This window comes from Mustela nivalis, assembly GCF_964662115.1.
Source record: "Mustela nivalis genome assembly, chromosome: 8".
In the NCBI taxonomy this organism is placed as follows: Eukaryota; Metazoa; Chordata; class Mammalia; order Carnivora; family Mustelidae; genus Mustela; species Mustela nivalis.
Window position 1 is genome coordinate 133,067,476 of NC_139027.1, and position 24,502 is coordinate 133,091,977.

The following is a 24,502-nucleotide window of genomic DNA, read 5'->3' on the forward strand; positions in this document are numbered from 1 at the left end:
TTTTATTTTCTTCACAAATCACCATCTGAATGTACATGTGCATTTATTTATGTTTATTGTCTCCTTGGGAGGTCAACTCCACCAGGGTTAAGTCCTTGTCTGTTTGTTGACTGCTGTGTGCCCCAGTGTCCAGGTCAGAGCCCGGCACATGCCAAGAACATCTGCTGAAGGAATTCACTAATAGGGATCTGCCTTCATCCCTCTACCCTCATGATCTCCTGCAGGAAGAACATTCCTCATCAAGCCGTGGGTCCCCTCCAAAAGTGTCTGGAGCAGAAGGCAACATTGATTCACTGTCTCAGGTGACGAAGCTCCCATTCTGAGCCCAAGATGGGAAGCGGGGAGCTAGGAATGGGATAGGGGTAGGGCCTTAACTTCCAGGATCCTTAACCACCCCCTTCCCCACCAGCCAACCAGGAAACACGAGGCAGCCGAGGATAAGTAGACTCTTGCTGCTTTGTTATAAATATATTATGTACATCCAAAACATGACATTAAAATATTACTCCGTGTTACAGAAAAGATATTAAGGCTTTCTATTATTTACATTAAACAAGCAAGCACCTTTAAAAAAAAAAAAAAAACAAAAACAAACCAAAACAAAAAAGCCCCTTCCTTCCTTCTCAGACATCCCCCTAGCCAGAGGGGACTCTGTATCCCCTTCCCAAAGACCAGGACCCTTTGCAGGGGCTGCGCTCTGTGAACACATCCTCTGATTAGAAGTATCAGCTCTGGCTGCAATCCCATGGGCAGCTGGGGAGGGGACAGGGGGAGGAGGTCCAGGCTTGGGCAGGGGATTCCTGCCTCTTCTGGCTGGCTGCCCTCAGACGCTTGCTGCACTTGGGCCATCCTTGGGTGGACAGGCCAGGCCGAAGGTGGTGCCTGGGGCAGCTCCTAGACCGCTGGGGCAAACAAGACAGAGAAGACAGTTCCATGGCCCCAGTGCCACCCACGGTGAAGGGCCGCCCAGTGAGGCGGGGGGCCTGGAGGAGGACAGGGAGTGGGTGAGCTCCCCCTCTACCCAAGGAATGGCTGGCAGGGTGGAGCTCCTTTTTCTGCAGAGGCAGGCTTGGAGACAGAGCAGCTCAGGTGGCTGGGGAGGGGCCCAGGAAAGAAAATGAAAAAAAAAAAAAAGGAAATGAAAAATCAGTGGCTCAAGTATTCTGTGTCACAAGGGGTGGGCTGGGGGGTGCCCGGGCCCAGCCCAGGAGGCGTCCTCTCCATCTGGAGGGGCCAGCACGAGGAGGCTGGAGTTTGGCAGATGGCTTCGGTTTGGGGGTGCTGGGGAAGGTTGGCAATCAGGTGGCAGGCTCGGAGGAGCTATTTGATCTTCTGGGCCCATTTCATGTCATCTGCCCGAGGCTTCTCGCCGGTCAGGCCCTGGATGAGGTCCTCCAAGCGTCGCCAGAAGCCTATCTTCTCCAGAGGGTAGTTGAGCCAACCTGCAGTGGAAAGAGGGCACCGGAGGGTTGAGCAGCAGTCGAGGAGATGGAAGGAAAGGGCTGGCTTTGCCTGGGGCAGGAACACTTAGGAGTAAGTCTGCACAGGGCAGGGGACAAGGGCTGACCAAGGAGTCTGGGGATGGGGACCTCCCACTAATGGGCTTCGGGGCTGCTCAGACATACCTTTCTCCTCTCACTCATTCACTTTCTTACCCTGTGCTTAGTATGTGCCACACACAGGGGCAGTGTTTCTTATCACTGGGCTCACCTGCCACCTCTTTCAGGAAGCCTTCCTTGACACATCACCCTTTTTTGTTTTGTTATAGCTTTTATGATAACCTATAACCGTTCTCCACCTTCTAATGCACTACCTTCCCATGTTGTGTTGGTTTTTCTCTGCAACTCCCAACTAGAATGTCCTGCTCCACACAGCAGGACATTCCCACTGGGGATCCCATTGGCGCAGAGTAGATGCTCCAGAAATGCTGCTTATAATCCCACTTTCTATTACAGCACCCCCGCCGCCCCCGATCATGAGGTAGGTACTATTCATCCCATTTTCCAGATGTGAAGACTGGCTTGGAGTGGAGTCTCCTGAGTGGGCAGCCAAACCAGGAGGGATCCTAGGCCTGGCTGAGCAGTGACCTGGTCTCAACAGTCTAAATTCTAACCCTACCCCCTGCCCTTAAAGAACATGACTTTCAGACATACAAAACAATATTTCTTGTGGTTCTCTGCTCTGCCTCCAGAAAGACAACGCCCCCTGCTCCCTGTGCAAACCAGGAGCTGTGCGTGATCCGGGCCCTCTGACAGAGCAAGCACCTGGCGCCTGCCACAGTGCCATTCACAGCCCAGCAGGGGAAGGCGGCACCTAAGGAGGGGGCTGTGGGCCCCATCTTGTGGGGAGAAAAAGGACACCCAGTGAGGTCTGTGAGACTCGTAAGAGCCAATGCCGGCCTGACTTGCTGTCAGATGCTGAGAGCAGCTCTGCCACATCTAAGTTGGACGTCAGCTGGCCCCGGCAAACCAGCTCCGTTTACCTTTGGTACCAGTCCGTGAACAACCAATGGCATGTGGATCTCCTGACTGTTCCTCAACCACACCAGGCATGCTCCTGCCTCAGGGCCTTTGCACTTGCTGTTCTGGTCTGTCCTGACTTGGCGGTCAGGTCCCTCTCACACTTGTTTTTGGATTCCTCACCTCCTTCTACGAACAGCTATTGCTACTTCCTCACTCCATGACTCTCTGCCCTTCACCTTGCTCTGCCCCCCATAGTGGGGGCATTTCTCTTGTCTAGACTCAGTCATCTCCCCTCTCCTCTGCCCCCAATGCCCTTCGCTCCAGCCACATGAACCACTTTGCCGTTCCTCAAACCAACCAGGCATCTGCGTTCTTCCTTCAGGCACTTTGTACCTGCTGCTCTCTGTGGCTTGGCGTGCTCTTCCTTCAGATCTGCATTGTTTTGTCCCCCAGCTCAAATGTCACCTCTCAGGGAGCCCTCACCGCCTTCTCTCAAGGGTGAAGGCCCCCACTTCCTTCTCCTACCCTTTGCTTTGTTCTGCTCCAGAGCAGCTGGCATGGTTAAATGTACTACTTACGTACGGTCTGGCATGTCCCCTATGAGCATGGGAACCCACCAAGGCAGGGACTTGTGCCTGTGTCTGTTTAGTGCTGTGTTCTAAGCCCAGGACAGTGTGGGGCACACAGTGGGTGCTCAGCAAGTATTTGCTGGCTGGCTGGCTGGAATCCCAGCCCACGAGGTGGGAGAGGGGAGTGGGGAAGGTTGGCTCCCTTGCACCCCCGTGTCCTCTGCACCTAGACTGCTCGGCACATAGTAGGTCTGTGCATGTTGTAAGAGCAAGTTCCTGCTGGACAAGGATTCCAGCACCTCCTCCTGTGACCTCTGCCCTACTGACCCCGAGGAGGAAGCCACAGAGAGGTGGGGGGTGGGGATGGCCTATTCCAGGTCACCCTGCAGCCGCACCTGTGGTGATGCAGAAGTAGGTCTCATGGGGGGAGACATGGTGGATGCGGTGGTGTTTGCGTGGCAGGATGATATGCCAGTCCTGCAGGAGGATGACCCAGCGTGGCAGCCCAAAGTACGTGTGGGACCACTTGTGGATCTGGTTGGTGAAGGTGCCGAAGATGATCAGGCAGAAGACGAAGCACTCCCAGGGGTACTGCGGCTCCAGGGCTTCTGCAGGGCAGGGAGAAGGGGGTGCACACAGGGCCATTGAGTGGTCACAGGGCGGGGCCACCACCAGCCTGGCCCTTACCGCTTGCCCTGGGGCAGCTCCCTGGCCTCTCCCCGCCCCCCTGCCCCTGCCAATGGTCTCAGGCAAGTTCAGATTCCCCTTTGGGCCTCAGTCTTTTCTTCTGCTCAGTGGGCAGATAATGGAGTCAGTGGATGAAACATTACAGATGTGGGCTCTGGAGTCAGGCAGGGCCGGCTTCAGGTCCGTGCTCTGACATTTCTTGGCTATATGAGCTTGGGTCAGTGCTTCTGCCTCTTTGAGTCTCAACCTTGTCATCAGTAAAATGGGAGTAAGTCTTTGTCCAGGTTCCCTAGAAGCAGAGCCTGAGACAAGGGTTCACATGCTCAGAATTTATATGAGGAGGAATGGGGGAGGCGTCCTCTGTTCAGAAAAACATCTGAGGGGGTAAGGGAAGCAGGGGGAGAGCTAAACAGTGTTGGGGTTATGGGAGTCTTGTCTCAGCCTGATCCTGGGGGGCAGCTCTGGAGAGTTAATGGCTTCATAGAGTTGGTCTCACCCAGAGGTGAGAGGACTGGTCTTCTGTAGGTTTTTCCTGTCACTTTAGGCTTAGGCTTTATTTATTTTTATTTTTAAAAGATTTTTATTTTATTTTATTTGACAGAGGGAGAGATCACAAGTAGGCAGAGAGGCAGGCAGAGAGAGAGGAGGGGAAGCAGGCTCCCCACTGAGCAAAGAGCCTGATGCGGGGCTCGATCCCAGGACCCTGAGATCGTGACCTGAGCCGAAGGCAGAGGCTTTAACCCACTGAGCCACCCAGGCGCCCCATAGGCTTAGGCTTCAGACTTATCCCGAGGGGAGAGGTGGGACCTGCTCTGGCAGTTCTCAGAAGGGCCAGCTGGGAGCAACCAACACTGATGGCAACTGGGGGATGGGCGCCTGCCCGTGTAAGAGGATACGGGCGGGCACTGCAGCGGCCACTGTACCACAGAAACTCCTCACATCTACCCACAGGGGGAGGGGTTGCTCCAAGGATCCACAAGGTGTCAAATTGTTAGAACAAGACTGGGCACAGGAAAGTACTTACCACCGCCGCCCACCCCGCCCACCTGACAGATAACTGCCGCTCACTGAGGTGAAAATGACTTTCTTTCTTCCCCCAAACAGGCAGGGAGAGATCAGAACTCAGAACTTCCCGAGTTCATAGGCTGTATTCTAATTACTAAGCCAAGGCAGCCAAGCCAGCGGCCCTCAGGGCCTGGCAGGCCACGCCCAGGAGCAAGGTGGGCAGGGGTCGGGCAGCAGGGGGTCATGGGGACCGTCTAAAGATGGCGGCCACGGCTCCTGCCCCGTGAAGCCAAATGGGAACAAGGACCCAGGATGGCCAGAGCAGATTGTCCAAGAGAAGCTGGGCGGCTGGCGCACTCACCGGGGCTCTGGGTGCGGAACTTGTAGGCCATGTTCAGCAGGGGCAGCAGGGTCACCAGGCAGTTGTCGCCGTTGGTCTCGATGAAGTCGTGTCGGGTGATGGCTGTGGGGTCGATGTGATGCTCTCGGAAGGGTCGAATGAAAGCCTGGGGTGGGGGTGGGGGTGGGGGCCAGAGAAGGGACAGATGGGACCAGTTGGCCTGTGGCGGCCAGCCCCTCTCCACCACCTCCTGGGCACACCAGACTCAGGCTCGCCTCCTGGCCTTTGGGATGCCAGAACATTCCACCATGCTGCCGACGTGGAGCCCACCCGGACTTCAGGGTCCAGGCCTAAACAGCTTTGGCAGAAGACAGTCCTAATGACTTGGCCGGGACCCCAGGATGGTGCTCCCCCCTGAGGGCCTCAGTCTCCCCCTCAGAGGTGGGAGGGGAGATGCAGACGATCTCCACCTTTCTGCCCCGCTCTGATACAGTTGAGGACGGCTCTCACAGTGGCAGGAAGGCCTCCCTTCTTTTTCTCCCCCACGGCCACGCCCCTCCTGGTAACTGTCTCCTCATCTTCCTCTTGTATTGGTACATGCTGTTCCGATGGGGTTGACTAACCAACCAACTAACTAACTAACTAATTAACCCCCTAGTTAAAAGTGAGCACGCGATCCTGGCCCGGCCAATCAGCATTTCTCTGCCACGGTGCAGGACAGGGATGGGCATGTGACCTCCGCTGGGCCAGTGGGAGGGAGCCATGGGACTTTGGCTCTAACTGTGGGAAAGGAGAGTTCTTCCACCTACAGGGCCACACTGGTAGGATGAAGGAAAAGCCTAGGTGACCATGAAGCCAACAGAGAGTAAAGCAGAGGGAGACGTGGAGAGAGAATCACGAGAACATGGTATGACTGGACTGCTTGCTGGGTTTGTCCTACTGGACCCGGCAACGCTTTACCTTGGTTCTACTCTACTGTTCAGTTACATGAATGGCGACCTTTGGTTAAGCCAGCTTGTACTGGACTTTGTCACAACCAAAGGAACCTGACAGAAGGTTAAGTTCAATTAAAGAAACAGGGACACCAGGGCTGGCAAAGGAGAACAAGATGTGGCCCCCAAATTCAGGGGGCTCAAAGCTTTCTGACTATCCCAGGCTTCATGCTTTTGCTTCCAGAAAATCCCAGGGGGTTCTCTAGTCTGTTCTCGTCCCAGAAGAGGGACATGGGGTCAGACTGGAACGATGGTTTCTGTCTTTCAAACAGGGAAATGGGAGGCTCTGAGAGGGCGGGGGCTCACCCACAGTCAGACAGCCCAACCCCTTGTTAGGTGGCAGGGCTGGGTCAACGGTACGTACCTTCCCCACGATGGGCAGCTCCACAGAGCCCCAAGTGTCAGCTCCCCAGTGCACCAGGCCAGACAAGAAGTCAGCAATGAGAGCTCCTGCAACTGTGGACAAGAGGAGGGTGAGGTAGGGGTGGGGGACCCCAAGGGACAGTCCTGCCCTCCACCCCACAGTAGGGAGCCCCTTGTTCACTCGCCTGCTTGCTCACTCACTCATTTGTTATAGGGGATGATGTCCCTTCTCTACCTGGGTTGCCTTTTTCCCTCTGAATGGAGCCTTAGGTGTAACCTCTTGTCCCTTTACTTGCTCTGCCCGGGGATATGTGGGGACTCATTTGCTCGGTGAGTCTGGAGGACATAAACTGGGCATGAGCAGATCAACTCAACTTTTCCCTGTTAGGAGCTGACTGTGCGCTTCTCTCTGGCCCCCAGGCACTACAGAGGGAAGCCTGCTCTGTTCCAGCGCTGCCAGTGACTAGACGGAAGTATCCTTCTGGGGTCTGGTGTTGGGAAACACCTCAGGTGTAGACGGGAGCCACGCCTTCCTCCCCAATCTGGCTTTTATCACAATCAATGTCACGATTTGGTCTCTGGCAGCCTTTTCCTTGACTTTGTTCTCAATGTGTTTGGAACTGGACTGGGGTTCCCTCAAAGACCCCAACACCGTTCACTCACTTGAGGGCTCAGTATAATACAGAGGTTAAGAGCTGTCAGATCTGGACTTAAATCCTAGCTGTCTCTCACTAGCTGTGTGATGTTGGGCATGATACTGAACCTCTCTGTGTCCTAGTTTCCTCTAGGTGGATGGGAATGGTCATCACCAAAAAAAAAAAAAAAAAAAAATGCAGCTGTCATTTATTGAGCACTTTCGGTACTAGGCACAAGCTCTTTGCATGTTGATCTCAGTGGGGTCCCACAGTCTGTTCCAAGTTGGTATCACCCTCACGCTCTCCTTACAGAGGCGGAAATGGGAGGCCTGCAGAACAGAAGGGACTAGGCAGAGGCCACAAAGATGGCAAGTGGCACAGAGGGGCTCTTAACTTGTCTTAAGGTCCAAATCTACTTCCCCTGCACACGAGGGGAAACTGAGGCAGGTTGGCCCACTGCCTGTACAAGGGAGCGCCCCAGTGCCGTCCCCCATTACTCCCCCTGCTCACTGCCATCTCAGCCCTCCTGGCTTATTCCCTCTCCCCCTGCACACCCTCACACGCCTCTGCATCTCTCTCTCTCTTTGCATTTGCTGTTCCCTCTGCCTGGAATGTTCCTTCCCCAGGTGTGGTGCAGCACACTCCTTCACTTCCTCCAGGGCTTTGTCAAACATCTGCTGGAGACACCTGATCTAAAATTATCACCACCCCCAGCTTCCAGCATCTCCTGTCTCCTTTCTTTCTCTCCAAGCACTTATCCTCTGTTTGCTCATGGTCTCCCTCGCTCAAGAATGTCAACTCCACAAAGGCAAGGGTTTTAGACTTTAATTGTTTATGGCTTCGTCCCAGTTCCTGGCCCTTAGTAGGGGGTTCAGTAAACATTCCAGGAATGAATCAGTGCAAACCCACTAACTATAGAGGTTGGCACACAGCAAGCAGATTAATCATTCTTCAATCATTTTGTCTATCAAGCACCATTTGGTGAGGACCTACTGTGTGCTAAGCTCTAGAGCCAGGGACGCAGCAGACACTGAGCTCACTGTCCCCTGGAGCAGGGCGATAGGAGGGGGTGGGGGCAAGCTGTGAACCATGCAGGCCACGAATGCAGTTTCGAGTACAAACCCTTCCCCTCCTCCTCCCCAGGCCGGTTCTTCCTGTGAAATCTGAGACACACCAGGAACCTTTTAGGGATTCTCTGAGTTCTGCTGGGGTCCCTACCTCCTTGGTGACAGGGGACCAGGGCCTTGGGACACTGTGGAGGCTGCAGAAAAACCCCTAGGTGCCGTCCAGGCTGGGCAGTCCTGCTCCTCGATGACACCTGAGCTAGGGGAGTGGGCTTTTTTTTTTTCCCCCTTTAAAATTTTATTTAGGGCTAGGGGCACCTGGGTGGCTCAATTGTTAAGTGTCTGCCTTTGGCTCAGGTCATGATCCCAGAATCCTAGGATGGAGCCCAGCATCAGGCTCCCTGCTCAGCAGGAAGCCTGCTTCTCCCTCTCGCACTCCCCATGCTTGTGTTCCTTCTCTTGCTGTCTCTGTCAAATAAATAAATAAAATCTTAAAAAAAAAAAAAAAGACTTTATTTAGGGCCACCTGGGTAGCTCAGGCAGTTGGGTGACTGCCTTCAGCTCAGGTCATGACCCGAGGGTCTTGCTCCCTGCTCGGTGGGGAGTCTGCCTCCCCCTCTTTCTCTCTCTCCCACCCCCCCCACCTTGAGCTTTCTCTCTCTCTCTCAAATAAATAAAATCTTTATTTATTTTTTAATTTCATTCATTTATTTGCGAGTGAGCGAGAGAGAGCACCAGTGGTGGCGGGGGGAGGAGGAGGCAGAAGGAGAAGGAGAAGCAGACTCCCTGCTGAGCACAGAGCAGGACTTGATTCTAGGACTCTGGGATCATGGCCTGAGCTAAAGGCAGTCGCTTCACCGACTGAGCCACCCAGGTGGCCCCAAGCCAAGGGCTTCTGCCCTTGCTGCTCCCCTATGTCATACTCCATCTCTCCCTGAAGATCCCTAGCAAGGGGAGGGGGGCTAGTCCTCCTGGGCTCGGGGCAAACATCACCCCAGACTCCTGGCTAAAGCCACCCTCCCAGGCAGGTGCTGGGTCATACCGCCCTGCTTTATCTGTCACAGCACATCCTTTTTCCTGCTGAGCCATATTCCATAGTTGGGATGCGCCATGGGGCATTTTTAGCTGCTGGACATCTGGGTGGTTTCCAGGTGCAGCTGCTAGGAGTCGAGGCTGTGAACATTCACACGCAAGCCTGTGGGCAGACACATGCCTGCACTGCCTCGGGGGCCGAGACGCCAGCTACGTATTTGTTCTCACTCACAACATTTATGGAGCACTTACAGGTGCCAGGCCTTGTGCCAGCACCTTAAATGTTTTATCTCTCTTAATCCCTAAACTGGACCAAGGCTAGTCCTAAGCCGGTTACACATCTTATCTCCTTAATCGTTGTAAGCATTTAATCCTTACAGATGACAAGAATGATAATAATGAAAATAAGAGAAAAACAATATTTATGATAGTGGCTACCACTTACAGAGCTCTCCCTGTGTGCCAGGCCCTGCATCAAAGATGTTAAAAATGGGGGTGCCTGGGTGGCTCAGTGGGTTAATAAGCGTCTGCCTTCAGCTCAGGTCATGATCTCAGGGTCCTGAGATCGAGCCCCGCATCGGGCTCTCTGCTTCTCCCTCTCCCTCTGCTCCTCCCCACTGCGTGTATGCGGGCTCTCTCATTCCCATCGAGGGACATCCTATGAGATACCAGGGCTCCTCAAAACTGTCAAGGTCACCAAAAACGAGGAAAGCCTGAGAAACTGTTACAACCAAGAGGACCCTAAAGGAACATGATACATAAATGTGAGTGGGAACCTAGATGGGGTCCTGGAACAGAAAAAGGCCACATTGGGTCGAAACTAAGGAAACTGGAATAAGCGATGGACTTTAATTCATAATAAATGTATCCGTATTGGTATCTTGATTGTAACAAATGTACAGACACTAATGTAAAATAGAAGATGTTAACAGTAAGGGCAACCGGGGCCAGGGGCTGTGGGGGAACTCTACCTACTCCCTGCTCATTTTCTGTAAATCTAAAACTTTTCGTAAATAAGCTCTGTCTTTGAAAAACTGCATCATCTTCGTTTACGTCCACAGCGATAGGGCCCAACCCATCCTGACTTTTCCAGACTCGGAAGGAAAGGGCGGTTGGGGCTGCAGGTGAGTAGCCAGGGACGATCGTGAGGGCAGCTCCCAGTGATGCTGAGCCTTCACATCCCGGTCTGCGGAATGGGGACGTTCATAGCACTTACTTTCCTTAAGCATAATCAGTTGATGAACTAGGCTGATGCTCGTTAAGTCAGTCGCTGGGACATGGTTAACGCTCCCAGGAGTGGCCCTAGTTAGTAGCTTAGGTGTTACCCCCCTCCCCAGGCCTCAGTCTTGTCATCTGTCAAATGACCAGCACCTGGCCTTGGCAGGCTCCCAGGCAGGGAGGGATGTGTGCTTTAAATAGATGTCAGGAATTGCTTTTGGAGAGGAGCACACCCCATCCTTAGGCTCTGTGAGCCCCGGGCCTGTGCAAGAGGCTGTTTCAAGAGAGTGACTCCAGGACTCCTGGCCTGCTGCCTGAAGAGGCTGTGATGGGGGCAGGGGTGGTAAGGCAAACACACAGGGCATCTTTGTCCCAGTGTAGGAGGCAGTAGCTGGAGCTGGCTCCTTCTGGGGGCAGCTTGGGGCTGGTCAGCACCCCATGTGCAGGACACTGGAATAGGGTACAGGACTCATTCTGGGCTACCCTGACCCACCGGGTGGGGACTGCATGTGGCCACAGGTCAGCCAGCTGTGCCTAGTTAGTCCCCTCCAATTTCAAGGCCTGGCATGGAGACAGGGAGAGCAGTTAAGACAGATGTGGTCACACCTGGGTGGCTCAATTGGTTAAGTGTCTGCCTTTGGCTCAGGTCATGATTCCCGCATCCTGGGATCCAGCCTGCACCAGCCTCCTTGCTCAGCAGGGAGCCTGCTTCTCCCTCTGCCTGCCACTTCCCTGCCCGTTCTCTCTCCTGCTGACAAATAAATAAAATCTTTTTCTTTTTTTAAAGATTTTATTTATTTATTTGACAGAGAGATCACAAGTAGGCAGAGAGGCAGGCAGAGAGAGAGGAGGAAGCAGGCTCCCCGCTGAGCAGAGAGCCCGATGCGGGGCTGGATCCCAGGACCCTGGGATCATGACCTGAGCCGAAGGCAGAGGCTTTAACCCATTGAGCCACCAGGCGCCCCCAAATAAATCTTAAAAAAAAAAAAAAAGAAAAAGAAAAAAGATAAACACCATCAGCTGAAGGCAGGCTGCTCCACAGGGGCCTGGGCCAAATCCCAGCTTCACAAATCCCAGCTTCATCACCTTTTCCCAGGTTTCAGCCTGACTCCTCACCTGACCTGAGGCCGGTAACCTCTGACTTCAACACCAGTCCTTGCATTCACTGTGCTCCCTTGCCTAGAACGCCCTCCCCTCTATTAGTCCGCCAGAAACTCCTACTCAGTCCTCAAGGGCCAGCTCTCTAGTGCCCACGCTCAGCAAACAGCTCAAGGCTCCCAGGGACAATCATTTGTTCACGCTTCTGCTGAGAACAATACTGTCCTTGTCAAGGTCCCTGATGGCCTCCATGTGGCCAAATCCGGTGGTCCCCTTGCTGCCCCATCCTGCTGGTTCGCTCCGCAGCCGCTCCTAGTGGACCCCCAAATCTTCTGGAGACACATTCTCCTCCTGCCTTCTATAATCGCGCCCACCACTTGGCTGGCTCTTCTTCCTCCCCCGCCAGCCTGGAGGCACCAGGGCCTTGGGCTTCTTCTCGGCCTGTACCAGCCCCTGGGGGCACTCCGCCAGCATCTGAGCTTCAGACACCTCTTCTACTGCGAGGACCCCCAGATTTCTATCCCTGGCCCCCTTCCTGGACTCCAGACTCCGATTTCCAACTTTGTGCTTGGCACCTCGCCCAGGGCTCTCAGGCAGGCAGCTCAAGCATCTCCCCCCAAGCTGTCTCTTCCCACCTCTGTTAATGGCCCTTCCATCCAAGCCTGAGAATTACCACCAACAGGTCCTCCTCACCTCCACCACCGAGCTGACGGGGCCCTCTGGCTGCTTGCCTCGCACAGCTTGCTGGAAATCGGATGGTTTTTCACCACCTCCACTGCCCTACCTGGTCTGGGCCACCATGCTCGCCTCTCTCCAGCCCTCCCGCCCCCATCCATCCTCTCTGTAGCTCATCAGTGGCCCCTCATGGCCCACCGAACAAAACTCCGAGTCTAGACCACAGTCCTGCTGTCTACACCCCCCTCCTCCACCTCTCTGAGCTGCCACCAACTACTTTTCCTCAGATCAGCCTTCTCCAGCCACATTGGCTTCCTGTCGGTTCCCTGGACGCACACCAGCCTCTGGGCCTTTGCACCTGCTGTTCCCTGCGACCCCTCCCCCAGATATCTGTCTAATCTCCTCCCTCACCTCCTTCAGGTTTCCCAGCAAATGCCACTTTTCCAGAAAGGCCTTCCCTGCCTGTTCTCTTATCTTCGTTTTGCTTCCCAGCATTGCATCATCGGCCCGTGTTTATTAACTGGGCACCTTTTCATGCTTCCGCCTCTCCTGGTTTCCAGGGCCTGCCAGAGGCACTGGAGCCTCTGGGGAGATAGCGCTGGGCCAGAGGTAGGCTCTGCAGACTGGCATGGTGCCTGGCCTCCTGCGTGTTAACACACAAATCAGGGTGGCTACTTAAATCGATTAGGGACTGTGCAAACATCACTATCAGGAGATTGTCTGCTCTTATCGCCCAGAGGCAAAGGTGTGGGATGGGGGAACTGGTGTCACCTGTGGTGACTGGACAGCCAGAGAGCTCCTGAGCCAGGGACTGGAAGCTCTGATCCCAACCAGGGAAAGGAGGTGGTGACCTGCCTGGGACACACACCAGGGCTCCAACATGTTCTCTTCCAGGTACTAACCGCAGGCTGGATGGCCCCGCTGGGAGAGGCTGTGGCTTGAGTGCCGGGCATGTCTGGGCAAATGACCCCAGACTCGGCGGCGGCCCCGGGGAGGGCCAACTGGCAAGCAGAGAATTGAGTTAAAAGTGCCCAGTGTGTGGCTCGGTGCACAGTAGGCCCTTGGGAAATATCCACTGCCGAGCACAGTGGTACGTTGGGGGCTGCCTCCCCACCTCTGCTCTGTCACCGGTCCCTTGGCAGCTACATGCAGCTGCACTTTGGCCTCGGGACAGCCCGAGTTGGCAGGTACCCCGAGCAGCCCCAGCATAGAAATGTTGAAAACAAGGCTCAGAGATGCAAGCACAAGCACACCCGCCCAAAGCCCCACAGCCACGGGGCAGGAGAGCTGGGACTGGAACCCAGGGCCTGCTCCTAACCACCCCCAGATGGGGAAACAGGGCTCACGTCAGCCACATTCCTGCCCCTGAAGGCAGTGCTTGGAGGCAGAGAGGCTGCAGGGGAGATCCCTCTCACCCCTGGGCAAAGGGGACATGTGTGGCTCCCAAGGGGGGCCCAGGCTCCCCGGCACCAGATGGGTTAACGCCCTCTCCCCCAGCTGGCCCAGCCCCCCGCCCCCCTGCACAGGCCCACCCTACGGCTCCGTTAGCCAGCCCAAGCACTATTGGCTTAGGCGGCCAGAGTGTTTTTAATGAGATTGCAGGAGCTGAACACTTGGGGAGGGCCAGGAGGACGGACCAAGGGCACAGCTGCCCCCTCTGCCTGGGCACCCGGGGCAGGGAGGGGAGGAGAGCCTGAGTTCGAGGGCAGAGGGGAGGCCAGTGCGCAGACAGGAAGAAAAGGAGTCCCCCCGGGACTTGGGAGTAGAGACGGTGAGTGGAGAACTAGGTTATGCTTCTGGCTTGAGGTGTGATGCCGGCTGGCCCTTCTTTGGGCCTCAGTTTGTTCGTCTGGAAAGTGAGGACAAGTGTGGCATCTGACTCCCCAGCTGTGGACAGGGGAGGCCTGACCAGTGGGAAGCATGGGCAGGTTCTGTAAGTTGCGGCTGCTCATTCCTTTGTTCCCTGATTCAGTAAGTATTTATCGAGTACCTACTGTGTGCCAGGCCTCCTGCTTGGGGCTGAGCCTGCAGCAGGGAACACACAAGAATGTCTGCTCTTGGGGATCTGAGATTTGAATGGAGGGAGACAGGTACTGAGCAAATAAATACACTGTATAATGGATTATGTCGAGGGGATGGTGTATGGTAGGGCTTCTATTTTTGAAGGGTAATCAGGGAGAGCTTCCCTGAGGAGGTGATCTCTGAGTAGAGACCTGGATGAGGAAGTGAACCAGGTAGGTGTCTATGGGAAGAGAGTTCCAGGCACAGGAACAGCATGTGCAAAGGCCCTGAGATATGAGTATGTCCAAAAGTGCATGGGGGAGACACAATGAGGCGGTCTGTGTAGAGGGAGCAGGATACCCCAGAGAAGAGCGGAGGGAGATGGTGTCTGAGGAGGAACTGGGACCAGGCGGTACTGAGGAGTCGGTATTTTATTCTGTGTATACAGAGAACCGGGGGTGTAGCGTGACTTTACTGATGATCTAATGGGATCCTTCCGGCTACCAGTGAGTATGGACAGTGGGGGCAAAGGGGAAGGCTGGGGACCAGGGAAGAGGCTCCCACAAAAGTCCGGGCAGGAGAGGCCAGTGGCTGGACCAGAGCAAGGAGAGTGGAGGTGGAAGGTAATGTTTGGATTCTGGGTACATTTTGAAAATAGAGCCAAGGGGCGCCTGGGTGGCTCAGTCAGTGAAGCGTCTTCCTTCAGCTTAGGTTGTGATCTTGGGGTCCTGGAATCAAGCCCCACATTGCTTTGATTGCTCAGTGGGGAGCCTGCTTCCTCCCTCCTGCTTCCCACTTGTGCTCTCTTTTACTCTCTCACTCTCAAATAAATAAAATCATTAAAAGGAAGGAAGGAAGGAGAGCCAAGGGCATTTGCTGAGGGCCTCGATGTGGAACGGAAGACAAAGAGAGGAACTGAGGCCGATGCCCAGGGTTTTGGCCCAAGTAAGAGGAGGAATGGAGGTGTCACCGAGACAGAGGTGGGGTTCCCATGGCATGTCCTTGGTTCACATGTGCACATGGGCATGTGCACAGCAGGTGGGTCCCTGACCCCTGGGGACCCCAGGCACTCACCGACACCCAGCATGACGAGGGGCGTGTGCTCCCAGCGGGCCAGCAGCAGCAGGTGGACCAAGTTGTGGGCGATGAGGCTGAAGCACAGGACCACGCAGCACCACTCCTGGAAGCGCTTGCCTGTGGGGACAGGAGGCCGGGGGTGAGCGCAGCCTGGGTGGCAAAGGCCATGGGGCTGTGGACTGAAGCCAGACAGAGCCGGACCTGTATGAGCTCTCCTGCCGCAGTCACAGAGCCTGACGCACCAAGCACAGGCTGAACGTAGGCGCTGCTGGGAATAAAAGATTTCACAGATGAGGTCACTGTGGCCCAGAGAAGGGGAAGAGTCTGCCCAAGGCACCGGCCCACAAAGCTGGCCTTGCACAGGCCAATTCTTTGGCGGAGGGGACCAGAACTTGTCTCCTGGGCCCTTGTGGGCTCTGTGTGGACACGCTCCAGGGAAATTTAATGAGCTTTTTCTGACACCATGGCATCACTTCTCCCCTTTTGTACGTAATTACTTGGAGATGGAGGCCACAAACACCTTTTAACCCCAGAGGATCAGGTCCTGCCCAACGTCCACCAAACAAGGGGTCCAACGAGTCACAGGGTTTAGGAGAAATGGGCCTGGTTATCACTTCTAGGGCTCCTGCTGGGAGCAGGGGGGGTCTGGGGGCATGACACAGGAGAGGAGGGGCCAGGCACGTGACATGGGGTAAGGTGCGCTGCGTGGGGGCCGTGAGTGCGGCCCCTGTGCCCTGCGTGAAGGAGGGTCACTAATGGGCAGCCCCCCGCCAGGTGGGAGTATGGGCCCAGAGTGCCCGAGCTCCTAATTCCCAAGAGAAGCCAGAAATGAAGACATGGGTGTGAAATCTTTTTAAATTTCCTGCCACATATTTTTAAAAGGCATGTGAGCTCAGACAAGCAATTCACTCACTGCAGCCCCGTCTGTGGGGTCTTTTGGGGGGTCTCAACACTGCAAGTGGCCAAAGCCCGGGGGATCAGCCAAATTAATTTGGTCTGCGGCATCCTTGCAGCCAGCAAAAAATGCCCAGGCGGCTGTCTATATGTGGACATGGAGGATGTCAGGACCTACTGTTGAATGCAAGACAGCCAAGGGCTAACCAGCAGCCATTTATGCAAGAAAAGAAAAAGCTACCTCATCAAGACTGGCTTTCACTTACTCCCCTTGGGATTTTGTGTTTGTGAATGCACTCCCCTATCAAAAATCTTTTGTAATTGTAAATTAAAATTAAAAAAAAAAAAAAAAAAAGGAAGGAAAAGATTGTGTGGGCGGTGCAGACTGTGCTCTAGGACCCCTGGGGATATTGTTTTCCCAGGCGGCTGGTCCCAAGGGCATGGAAGACCCTTAATGATAATAATTTTCTTATCATCAGTGTTTAACATCTACTAAGCAGTGGCTCTGTGCCAGGTACCTGCTGAGGTGATGCCATTTTGCAGGTGAGAGATCAGAGGGTCAGAGTGGTCCCAAGGAAGGAACGTAAGGCTGTCCGGCTAGTCAGCTATCGACTAGGACCCTATGGCCGGGCAGGTCCTTGTGAGTGATTAACAACTGAAGGGGACACGGCAGAGAGAGAGGGTTCTTCCTGTGTCTGTCCTTTCTTAATGCTTGCTATTCCCTTCACTCCCTTCTGACCCAGAGAGACTCTGGCAATGCCCTTGCAGACCTTGGCCTGGAGCCTCCACCTCCAGGTGGCTATCCATGATGCTTCCTCGGACTCTTGGACTCTCCCGGCATAGGGCTGCCCCTATGACATCCACCCTCCCCGACCCGAATGTGAACTCAGGAGGCCCAGGACCATGTCTGGCTTGCTCACCAAGGCCCTGGCACAGAGCTGATACTCACTAAATGCCCGTGGAATGAACGAATATCTAACAGAATCTTAGAGGACAACTGCCAGGCTTTGTCTCTGGGTGCCCCTCACCGAAGCACCTTAGAAGAGAATATCAGGCATTCCACTGCTCCTGAGAGGGAAAAAGGCTCAGAGAGAGAGAAGGGCCTTGGCCAGGCCATACAAAAGCAGGCTGAGCCCCGGGCCAGAATCAGAACAGCGGCCCTCCCCTCACCCTGTGAAAAGACCAAGGGTCAGAGAGGAGAAGGAACATGCCCAGGGTGGCACCCCCTTGGCCCCCTTCTCGTACAGATGAGGACACCGAGGCACAGCGAGGGCGAGGACCTGACAGCAGTCCCACAGCAGCAGAAGTAGCCTGGAACCTCTCGCATCCCAATTCTTAGTGGCCACTTCCCTTGGGCCACGTGACCCTGTTGCTCCAGCGGCCCCTACCTGGGGTCACTGTAATCTGGCCCAGCACGGCCTTCCTCTTTCTGGTTCCTGTTTGTGGCCCGGGCCCATGACTCGGAAGCAGAAGCCCGCAGGGGGCAGGTGGAAGGGGTAAGGAAAAGGGGATTCGTCCACACCAGCCTGCCCGCCCCCCCCGCCCCGGACTGCAGGGACAGCAACACAATGGAGTACCAGTAACAATGGCCGACACGCGCCCCGGCTAGGCCGGGGTGCCGGGGCAGCCTACGTTAGAGATGCTGCAGACCAGTGCCCTCCAGCTCTCGGCTTAAAAGAAAGAAAGAAAAAAAAAGCTACATTAAGAAAAAAAATCAGCTACAATTTCTGATTTCCTGCTTCCCTTGTGAACACAAGGCTCTGGGCAGCCCAGGCCTGAGTAGCAGGGGCTGCCCACCCCCATCGGAAGAGGGGCAAGAGCTCCTGGTTTGGCTCAGTCTCTTCTCTTTTCCTGTGGCCTCCTACTGGGTGGCTTCCTTTGGGGGCCTTTTTGACCCGGAGACCAGGTCACTCCCTCAAGTCTCGGTGCTTCCAGGGCTGAGCTATGTAATCTCACTTCCCAGGTGAGGATACTGAGGGTAAAAATTTTCAGCGGGTAAAACTTTTCGGAGGGTAAAAAAAATCTTCATTTTCAGCGGGTGAAAAAACTAGTCCAAAGTCACAGCACGGACAGCCAGCCTGGCAGGGCCTGCACGGCGAGGGGGTGTAAGCAGCATCGCTATTCAGATGGGTAGACTGAGGTCCAGGGGGAGAGAAGGGCTTTGGTTAGGATACAAGTGCTCGGGCCACCTCTGGCAGAGTGCTGGGCCCTGTTTTCCTGAGCCAGCCCCTGGCCTGGCCAGGGTCCATGATCTGGGCTCCGAGTTATGGCAGAGAATGCCCGTTGGCCTGTTGCGTGTGGTGGCTGTGGACAGCTGGGAGGAGCAGAGGAGGCCAGGCGCCAGGCCTCGGCCATCTTTGCTTTCCTGGGAGCAGGCCTCGGCGGCCAAGGGCTTGGCATCAGGCCCGACTCTCCTCGCTTCAGTCAGACAAGCCCTGAATAACCTGCGCTTTGGATGGCCCTTGGCGTCGGGTTGGTGCGGGGACAGAAGGTAGAGAAAAGGCAGGAACCGGAGAGAGACAAGAGGAAGAGACAGAGGCCAACAGATGCGAGAGAACAGGAATCAGAGACACAGAGAGACAGGAAGAGAGGAAAAGCAGAGACGTGGAGAGATGATAGGGAGACAAAGGGAAAAAAGACAAAAGAGTGTAGCCAGAGAGGAGAGACAAAGTGGAAAAAGAACGAGACTGAGGGAGAGAGAGAGAAAACTCAGCCCAGAGTGGCAGGGACCAGGCCCGGCTTGGGAAGGGGCCCCGGGTCTCTGGCTTCAGTCAGGCCCATTTGGGGGGACTGAATCTCTGCTCTGGCCCCAAGCTAAGAGATCCTGTATCCCCCAGGGCCAGAAGTACGTGTAGTGAGCCAGGGTGGTGTGACCCCTGAGGGCCCACCCCTGGAGCCCGGAGCCCCTGACATGTAGCACACCCACAACCAGGTTTCCGTGGGTACCTGCTGGGAAGCTGTGCGAAGCCTTACCCCCAGGCTTGCCCATGAGGCCTGCCCAGCCTGCCAGGTCCTTCACAAATCCTGGCACAGGGCAGGCTGCTGCGTGAACCCCGAGCCCGGAGTGCAGTGGGCTAGGGTCCCTCCATGACTCCCAGGACTCGCAGGACCAGGCCCCCGCTTCTTGGCCAGACAATCGGGGCCCACAGGATAGGGCCGTCCCGCCACCCAGTGCCGCCCCAATCAGACTACTCACAGTTCCCCGCAGACACCAGGCCCACTCGCTCTGCCGCCGGCCCTGCACACATGCTGCTCCACTGACCTGGAACACCAGGCCCCTCCTGCACACCCACCCTGGGCTGGCTCCCTTCCACAGTGAAGACTAAGAACACGGAACTTAGAACATCCCCCCTCCTTCCATCAGTGTTCTGGTTCTAGCCCCGCCGCTGACTGGCTGTGTGACTGTGGCCAAGGCTCTCCTCTTTGCTGAGCCTCAGGAAACGTCTTCGGGATGGACAGGGGGCCCATGAAGTGCCAGGCAAATCAAACACAAGCAGTCCTGGCCTTGCGGACCCTGCCCTCTGGGAGGGGCAGAGGCAGGCTTGATCCTACACGGGACAAGCATTACGAAGAACACATGTAGGGCCATGAGGAGGCTACAGGAGGTGGTGGTGGGGGGGGAAGCCTCGGTTTCCTCCTCTAAAAAATGCAGTTAGCACTGAGGGCACACCTGAGACAGTTGTAGTGAGGACGAAACGAGATCCCATGAAGGAAACGTCCAGCACGAGCAGTGCTAAAGAAATCTCAATTATGGGCACCTGGGTGGCTCAGTGGGTTAAGCCACTGCCTTTGGCTCAGGTCATGATCTCAGGGTCCTGGGATCGAGTCCCGCATCGGGCTCTCTGCTCGGCAGGGAGCCTGCTTCCCTCTCTCTCTCTCTGCCTGCCTCTCCATCTACTTGTGATCTCTCTCTATCAAATAAATAAAATCTTAAAAAAAAAAAAAAAGAAGAAAAGAAATCTCAATTATGTCAACTGCCTTATTATTGCTGCCAACTGTCACATTGCCAGTCCATCTCTGGCCCCAAGAATATCAAGAATTCAGTCCTGGAACCCAGAAGCTTCTCCTACTCTCTCCTTGCTCATTTTTCCCCAGCCCATGGGACTCTTTGGTGTTCTACAACAACTCTGGGCATGCTCCCACCTCAGGGCCTTTGCACTTGCTGGGTCCTTGGTCTGGACCAATCCCTCCTCAAGTATCTTCAGGCCTCCCTCTCTTCACGTCTGTGTTCAAATATGACTCATTCAGTGAAGCCTTAACTGGCCCCTCTAAAATGTTACTGCCCCCAACAACATTTCACTTCCCCCTTTCCTGCTATATAATTTCTCCATAATGCTTGCCACCACAGGGCAAGGGATCTCTTCTCCTTATTTATTGGGCTTAGTAAAATGCCAGTTCTATTTTTTCTGTCTTATTCACTGCTTTGCCCTCAGGGCCTAGAATGGAGACCGGGACAAAGATGCTCCAGACAAGACGTAATGAGCCTGGTCCCTCCTTTTTTTTTTTTTTTTTTTAAAGATTTTATTTATTCATTTGACAGAGAGAGAAAGAGAGAGAACAAGTGGGCAGAGAGGCAGGCAGAGAGAGAGGGGGAAGCAGGTTCCTGGCTGAGCAGAGAGTCTGATGCTGGGCTCAATCCCAGGACCCTGAGATCATGACCTGAGCTGAAGGCAGAGGCTTAACCCACTGAGCCACCCAGGTGCCCCAAGCCTGGTTCCTTATTTCGTAAGTCAGGTCCAGAGAAAGTCAAGGTACTTCTGCAAGGCCACACAGGAAAGGAAGAGAGACAGAGGGAGGGAGATCTAGGACATTTGGAGAAACCAGTCTGACCAGTCTCCTGCTTCTCCACTCCTCACTCTTCACCACCTGGCCTCCTTCCAGCTCTGAGTCAAGAGGAGAAAAGGCCTTTACTGAAGATTTGGGGGCATCTGGAGGCTTGTTTGTACTCTCAGAGCCCTGCATGGCTGTTCTTCAGAGGGTAAAGGGCATTTGGGGGAAATCAGAACCAGACAAAAATGCAATCATCAGCGGAATGGAGAAAGGGTCAGTCTCTTGGGGGAGCTCAGAATCCCTGAGTATGATCTGGCTGAAAGTGGGTAGGGTTTACTCAGGTGGGCAGAGCGGGACACCAAAGGAATCCTTACCCTGAGTCTCAGATGGGGAGTCTGGACAAGAGAGTGCAACCCCTTACTTCAAGACTCACAGGAAACACCAGCCTATTGGGGGAGCAATAGGGAGCACCTACTGCACGCCAGGCACTGCATCAAAGTGGACGATCTCATTTCCTCTTCCCCCAAACACTACCTGAGGAACAGGTAAACTTTACTTTATGTCCATTTTGGAGATGAGAAAACTGAGGCTCAGAGAGGGAAAGTGGTTTGGCCAGGGTCACACAGTAAGAAGCAGTCAGGATGCCAAGCCCAGACTGTCCCAGGGAGTGCAGGAGGTTTTAGGTCCATAGGCTAGGTGCTTTGGGAACAAACTAAAGAAACTACGGTATCATGTGCCCGGTACCCAAGTCACTAAAACAAACAAACAAACAAACAAACAAAAACACAACCACACCCAGAGCATGGAATTGCAAGTCCAGAAAGGGCCTCTGGTGATCTAGGTCTCAACAAGAAAGCAAATGCCCCAAGGTCACACAGCCAGCAATGGCAGAGATGGTATGCAAACCCCGGCCAGTCGCGGTAGAAAGCCAAAGGTGGTAGTGGAACCATGCCCACCCCAGGCAAGGGCTGTGCATGGTGGCTGTCCCCTGGCAAAAGATGTCAGAATGTTTGACAAATAAAGCTTGGTGTGATGGCGACATCGGGGCGGAGGGGCCTCCTGCGGCTCCCAGTCACCTGACTCTGGAGTTCTCCAAGGCACTTCCTTAACTCCTGGGGGCAGCACACACCCCCCCCCTTCCCGGCCCCCGCAGTGAGATTCCCTGGGCTCTACTGGAAGTCAGAGAAGAGTGGTGGAGCCGGTGCTTGCTGGAGCATAAATGGTAGGCACAGCGGGAAGGAGCCAGGGCAGAACAGGCGGCAAAGGTCTCTAAACTGCTGTGGGTTTTAGAGAATGGAGGGGGCTGATGCCTGCAATGGGAAAGGGGCAAGGGCTGGACTTGGGGCTTGCAGATGGGAGGAGCTTAAGCTGGAAGACTTACAGTGCTCTCACCACTCGGGATACCGGGATACCGGGATACCGGAATAGAGTGAGAGCGGAGGCTCCGCTCTGCTGGGGGAGGGGATGGTCTGTGGCCATTGACGCTCAGAATAGGGCTTGGGGGAAGGGAGGCGTCTGGGGCGCTAGGTAGCCGGGAGTCCCTAAGTTGCGGTTCCTAGAGCAGAGAGGCTGACGTGCCCAGATTTGGTGGGTGAGGTCACTGTCTGCTGCCCAGGCCCTGGCTGGGGCACAGATGGGGCCCTAGGGTGTGAATTCCGGATCTGAGGAATCTGGGATGGGATGTGAGGCGGGGGGGGGGGGGGGGCGGTTAGAGGGAGTGGCAGTGCAGGCAGCTGACCGGCTGCCTAGGATGGGGGTCCCCAAGTCTAGGGGCGCTCTTTGCAGCCGCGGATGCTTTGAGGCTAGGATCCGGATCTGGGGGTCCCATGGGAGCTCTGTATGTGGCCCGGGGAGCTGATACGGCAGTTCCTCGATACAGGGATTGTCTGTGCATCTAGAAAGCCCCGTGCCCGGAGCTGTGCCTGGAGCTTGGAAGGGGCCCTGGGGTGGGGTCCCGGACTTGGGAACACTATGTGCAAGTTTAGGAGCCAAGGCTGGAGTTCTACATCAGGGCCCGAGGCTGGGGTTCCGATCTGGGGAGCCCGGGGTCGCTGTCCGCAGCCCGGGCTGGTGACTGCAGGCCCGGAGGGGGGGGGGGGCGGAGGTCTTACCTGGAGAATAGAGCGCGGCCAGTTCGCGGGCCCCGGCGTGCTGCGCGCCCCAGCGCCGGCAATACGCCGCCTCATCCTCGTCGAGCTCCGGCTGCTGACCCGGCCCGTCCTCGGCGCCCGCCATGGCCACTCGCCCGGCCCGCCCGGTGCGCTCTGCTAGCAGCGGCGGCGGCGGCGGCGGCAGGGCCGCGGAACCGCGGCGAGATCACGCCGCCCAATGACCGCTCAGCGCCGGGCGCGGCGGAGGCGCCGGCGGGGGCCTCGCCCGGCCGCGCGTCACAGCCAATCGGGGACCGCGCCGGGGCCGAGGTGGCCAATCAGCGGCCTCCGAGCCGCAGCCAACCGCGGTGCTCGGGAGGCAGGAGCGCAGCTGGACGCAGCTGGGCACGGAAGCGTGGGGCGGCGGCGAGTCCCTCCCCGCAGCGATCCGCCCCCGGCCGGAGCCCCTTGCCTGTCCCGCGGAAACCGCGGGCGCGGCAGCACTCCCGTCGCGCTCGGTTTACCGGCCTGTGTAATGGGCCGAAGTCGTGCGCCGCCGGACCCAGAAACGGGCGTTTCTTCAGCATGCACTGTCAAGCGGCTCCTGTGTGCAAGGAGCGCGAGTGGAGGGCGCTGGGCCGGGGTCAGGGAGCCCGCGCTTGGTGGACAGTTCGAGCAGGGCTCCCTGGCTGGGGCCCTCTCCGCCTGGGCTAGCTTCTAGAGCCCTACTGCGTGCAGAGGTGACGAGGACCGTGCGTACACCTACTGTCTGCCCGCAGGTGTTGAGCGCCTGGCGAGGAGAGCCGTCGTGGAGCCTGACCCCCAGGACCTGCTGTTCTCCCGAGGGAGAGCACAGTACACGGATGAGAATGACCTTAAGCGTCCCTATACGATTTGGTGAGCGCTTAGTATCTGTTAGACGCCGGGCCAAGAACTCGTCAACAGCCTTTCATTGACTCCTAATAACCAGTGATGTTGCCTCCTCAGAGTCCCCTCCTGACTTCCCTGCTCAAAGTTGCTCCCTCCTCCGGTCACTGTGACATCATCAAGTTTTGTCTTCACAGCGCTTGTCACAGCTTGTCACGGGCAATGAACTTGCAGTTCATGTGCCACCCACCAGAAAACCGGTTCCCGAGGGCCAGGGTTTGCTTTGTTCACAGCCGAATCCCCATGTCTGGATCGGCATAGGGCACGTGGTGGAAGCTCAGTAAATGCTTGCTGAGTGAATTAAGGCTCAACCCAATGCTTTCATTCAAATCCTTTGCCCGTTGAAGAATTGGATTATTTGCCTTTTTATTGTTGAATTGTAAGAGTTCTTTATGTGCTCTGGACACTGGACTCTTATCAGATACACGATTTGCAAGTATTGTTTCTCATTTTGTTTGTTGTGTTTTCACTGCTTGCATAATGTCTTTTGATGCACAAAAATGTTTTTACTTTTAAAAAGACGTTTTTACTTTCGATAAAGTCCAGTTTCTGTGTTTTTTCTTTCTGTGTGCCCTAGGTGTTATATTTCCATATTCTTTTTTT

General features: G+C 55.4%; 1 protein-coding gene and 1 long non-coding RNA gene across 3 annotated transcripts; one reads left to right on the plus strand and one right to left on the minus strand.

The window, feature by feature from the left end:
* Window positions 1-438: 438 nt before the first annotated feature.
* LOC309871645 (plasmanylethanolamine desaturase 1) lies at window positions 439-23,249 on the minus strand. 2 transcript variants are annotated; one of them, XM_082744892.1, is made up of 6 exons: window positions 22,994-23,249; window positions 15,216-15,335; window positions 6,420-6,511; window positions 5,085-5,229; window positions 3,427-3,639; window positions 439-1,442 (listed from the first exon to the last, which is right to left on the minus strand). In XM_082744892.1, exons 1-6 carry the CDS (start codon window positions 23,115-23,117, stop codon window positions 1,321-1,323), a joined length of 816 nt encoding a protein of 271 aa, XP_082601018.1. In that variant the 5' UTR covers window positions 23,118-23,249; the 3' UTR covers window positions 439-1,320. The 2 variants fall into 2 exon arrangements, with proteins under 2 accessions (XP_082601018.1, XP_082601019.1); XM_082744893.1 differs by lacking the exon at window positions 22,994-23,249 and adding an exon at window positions 19,309-19,437.
* On the plus strand, window positions 21,437-24,456 carry LOC309871651. Its single transcript, XR_014315403.1, has 2 exons — window positions 21,437-22,104; window positions 23,752-24,456. It is a non-coding gene; the product is annotated as an uncharacterized lncRNA (long non-coding RNA).
* The last annotated feature ends 46 nt before the right edge of the window (window positions 24,457-24,502 follow it).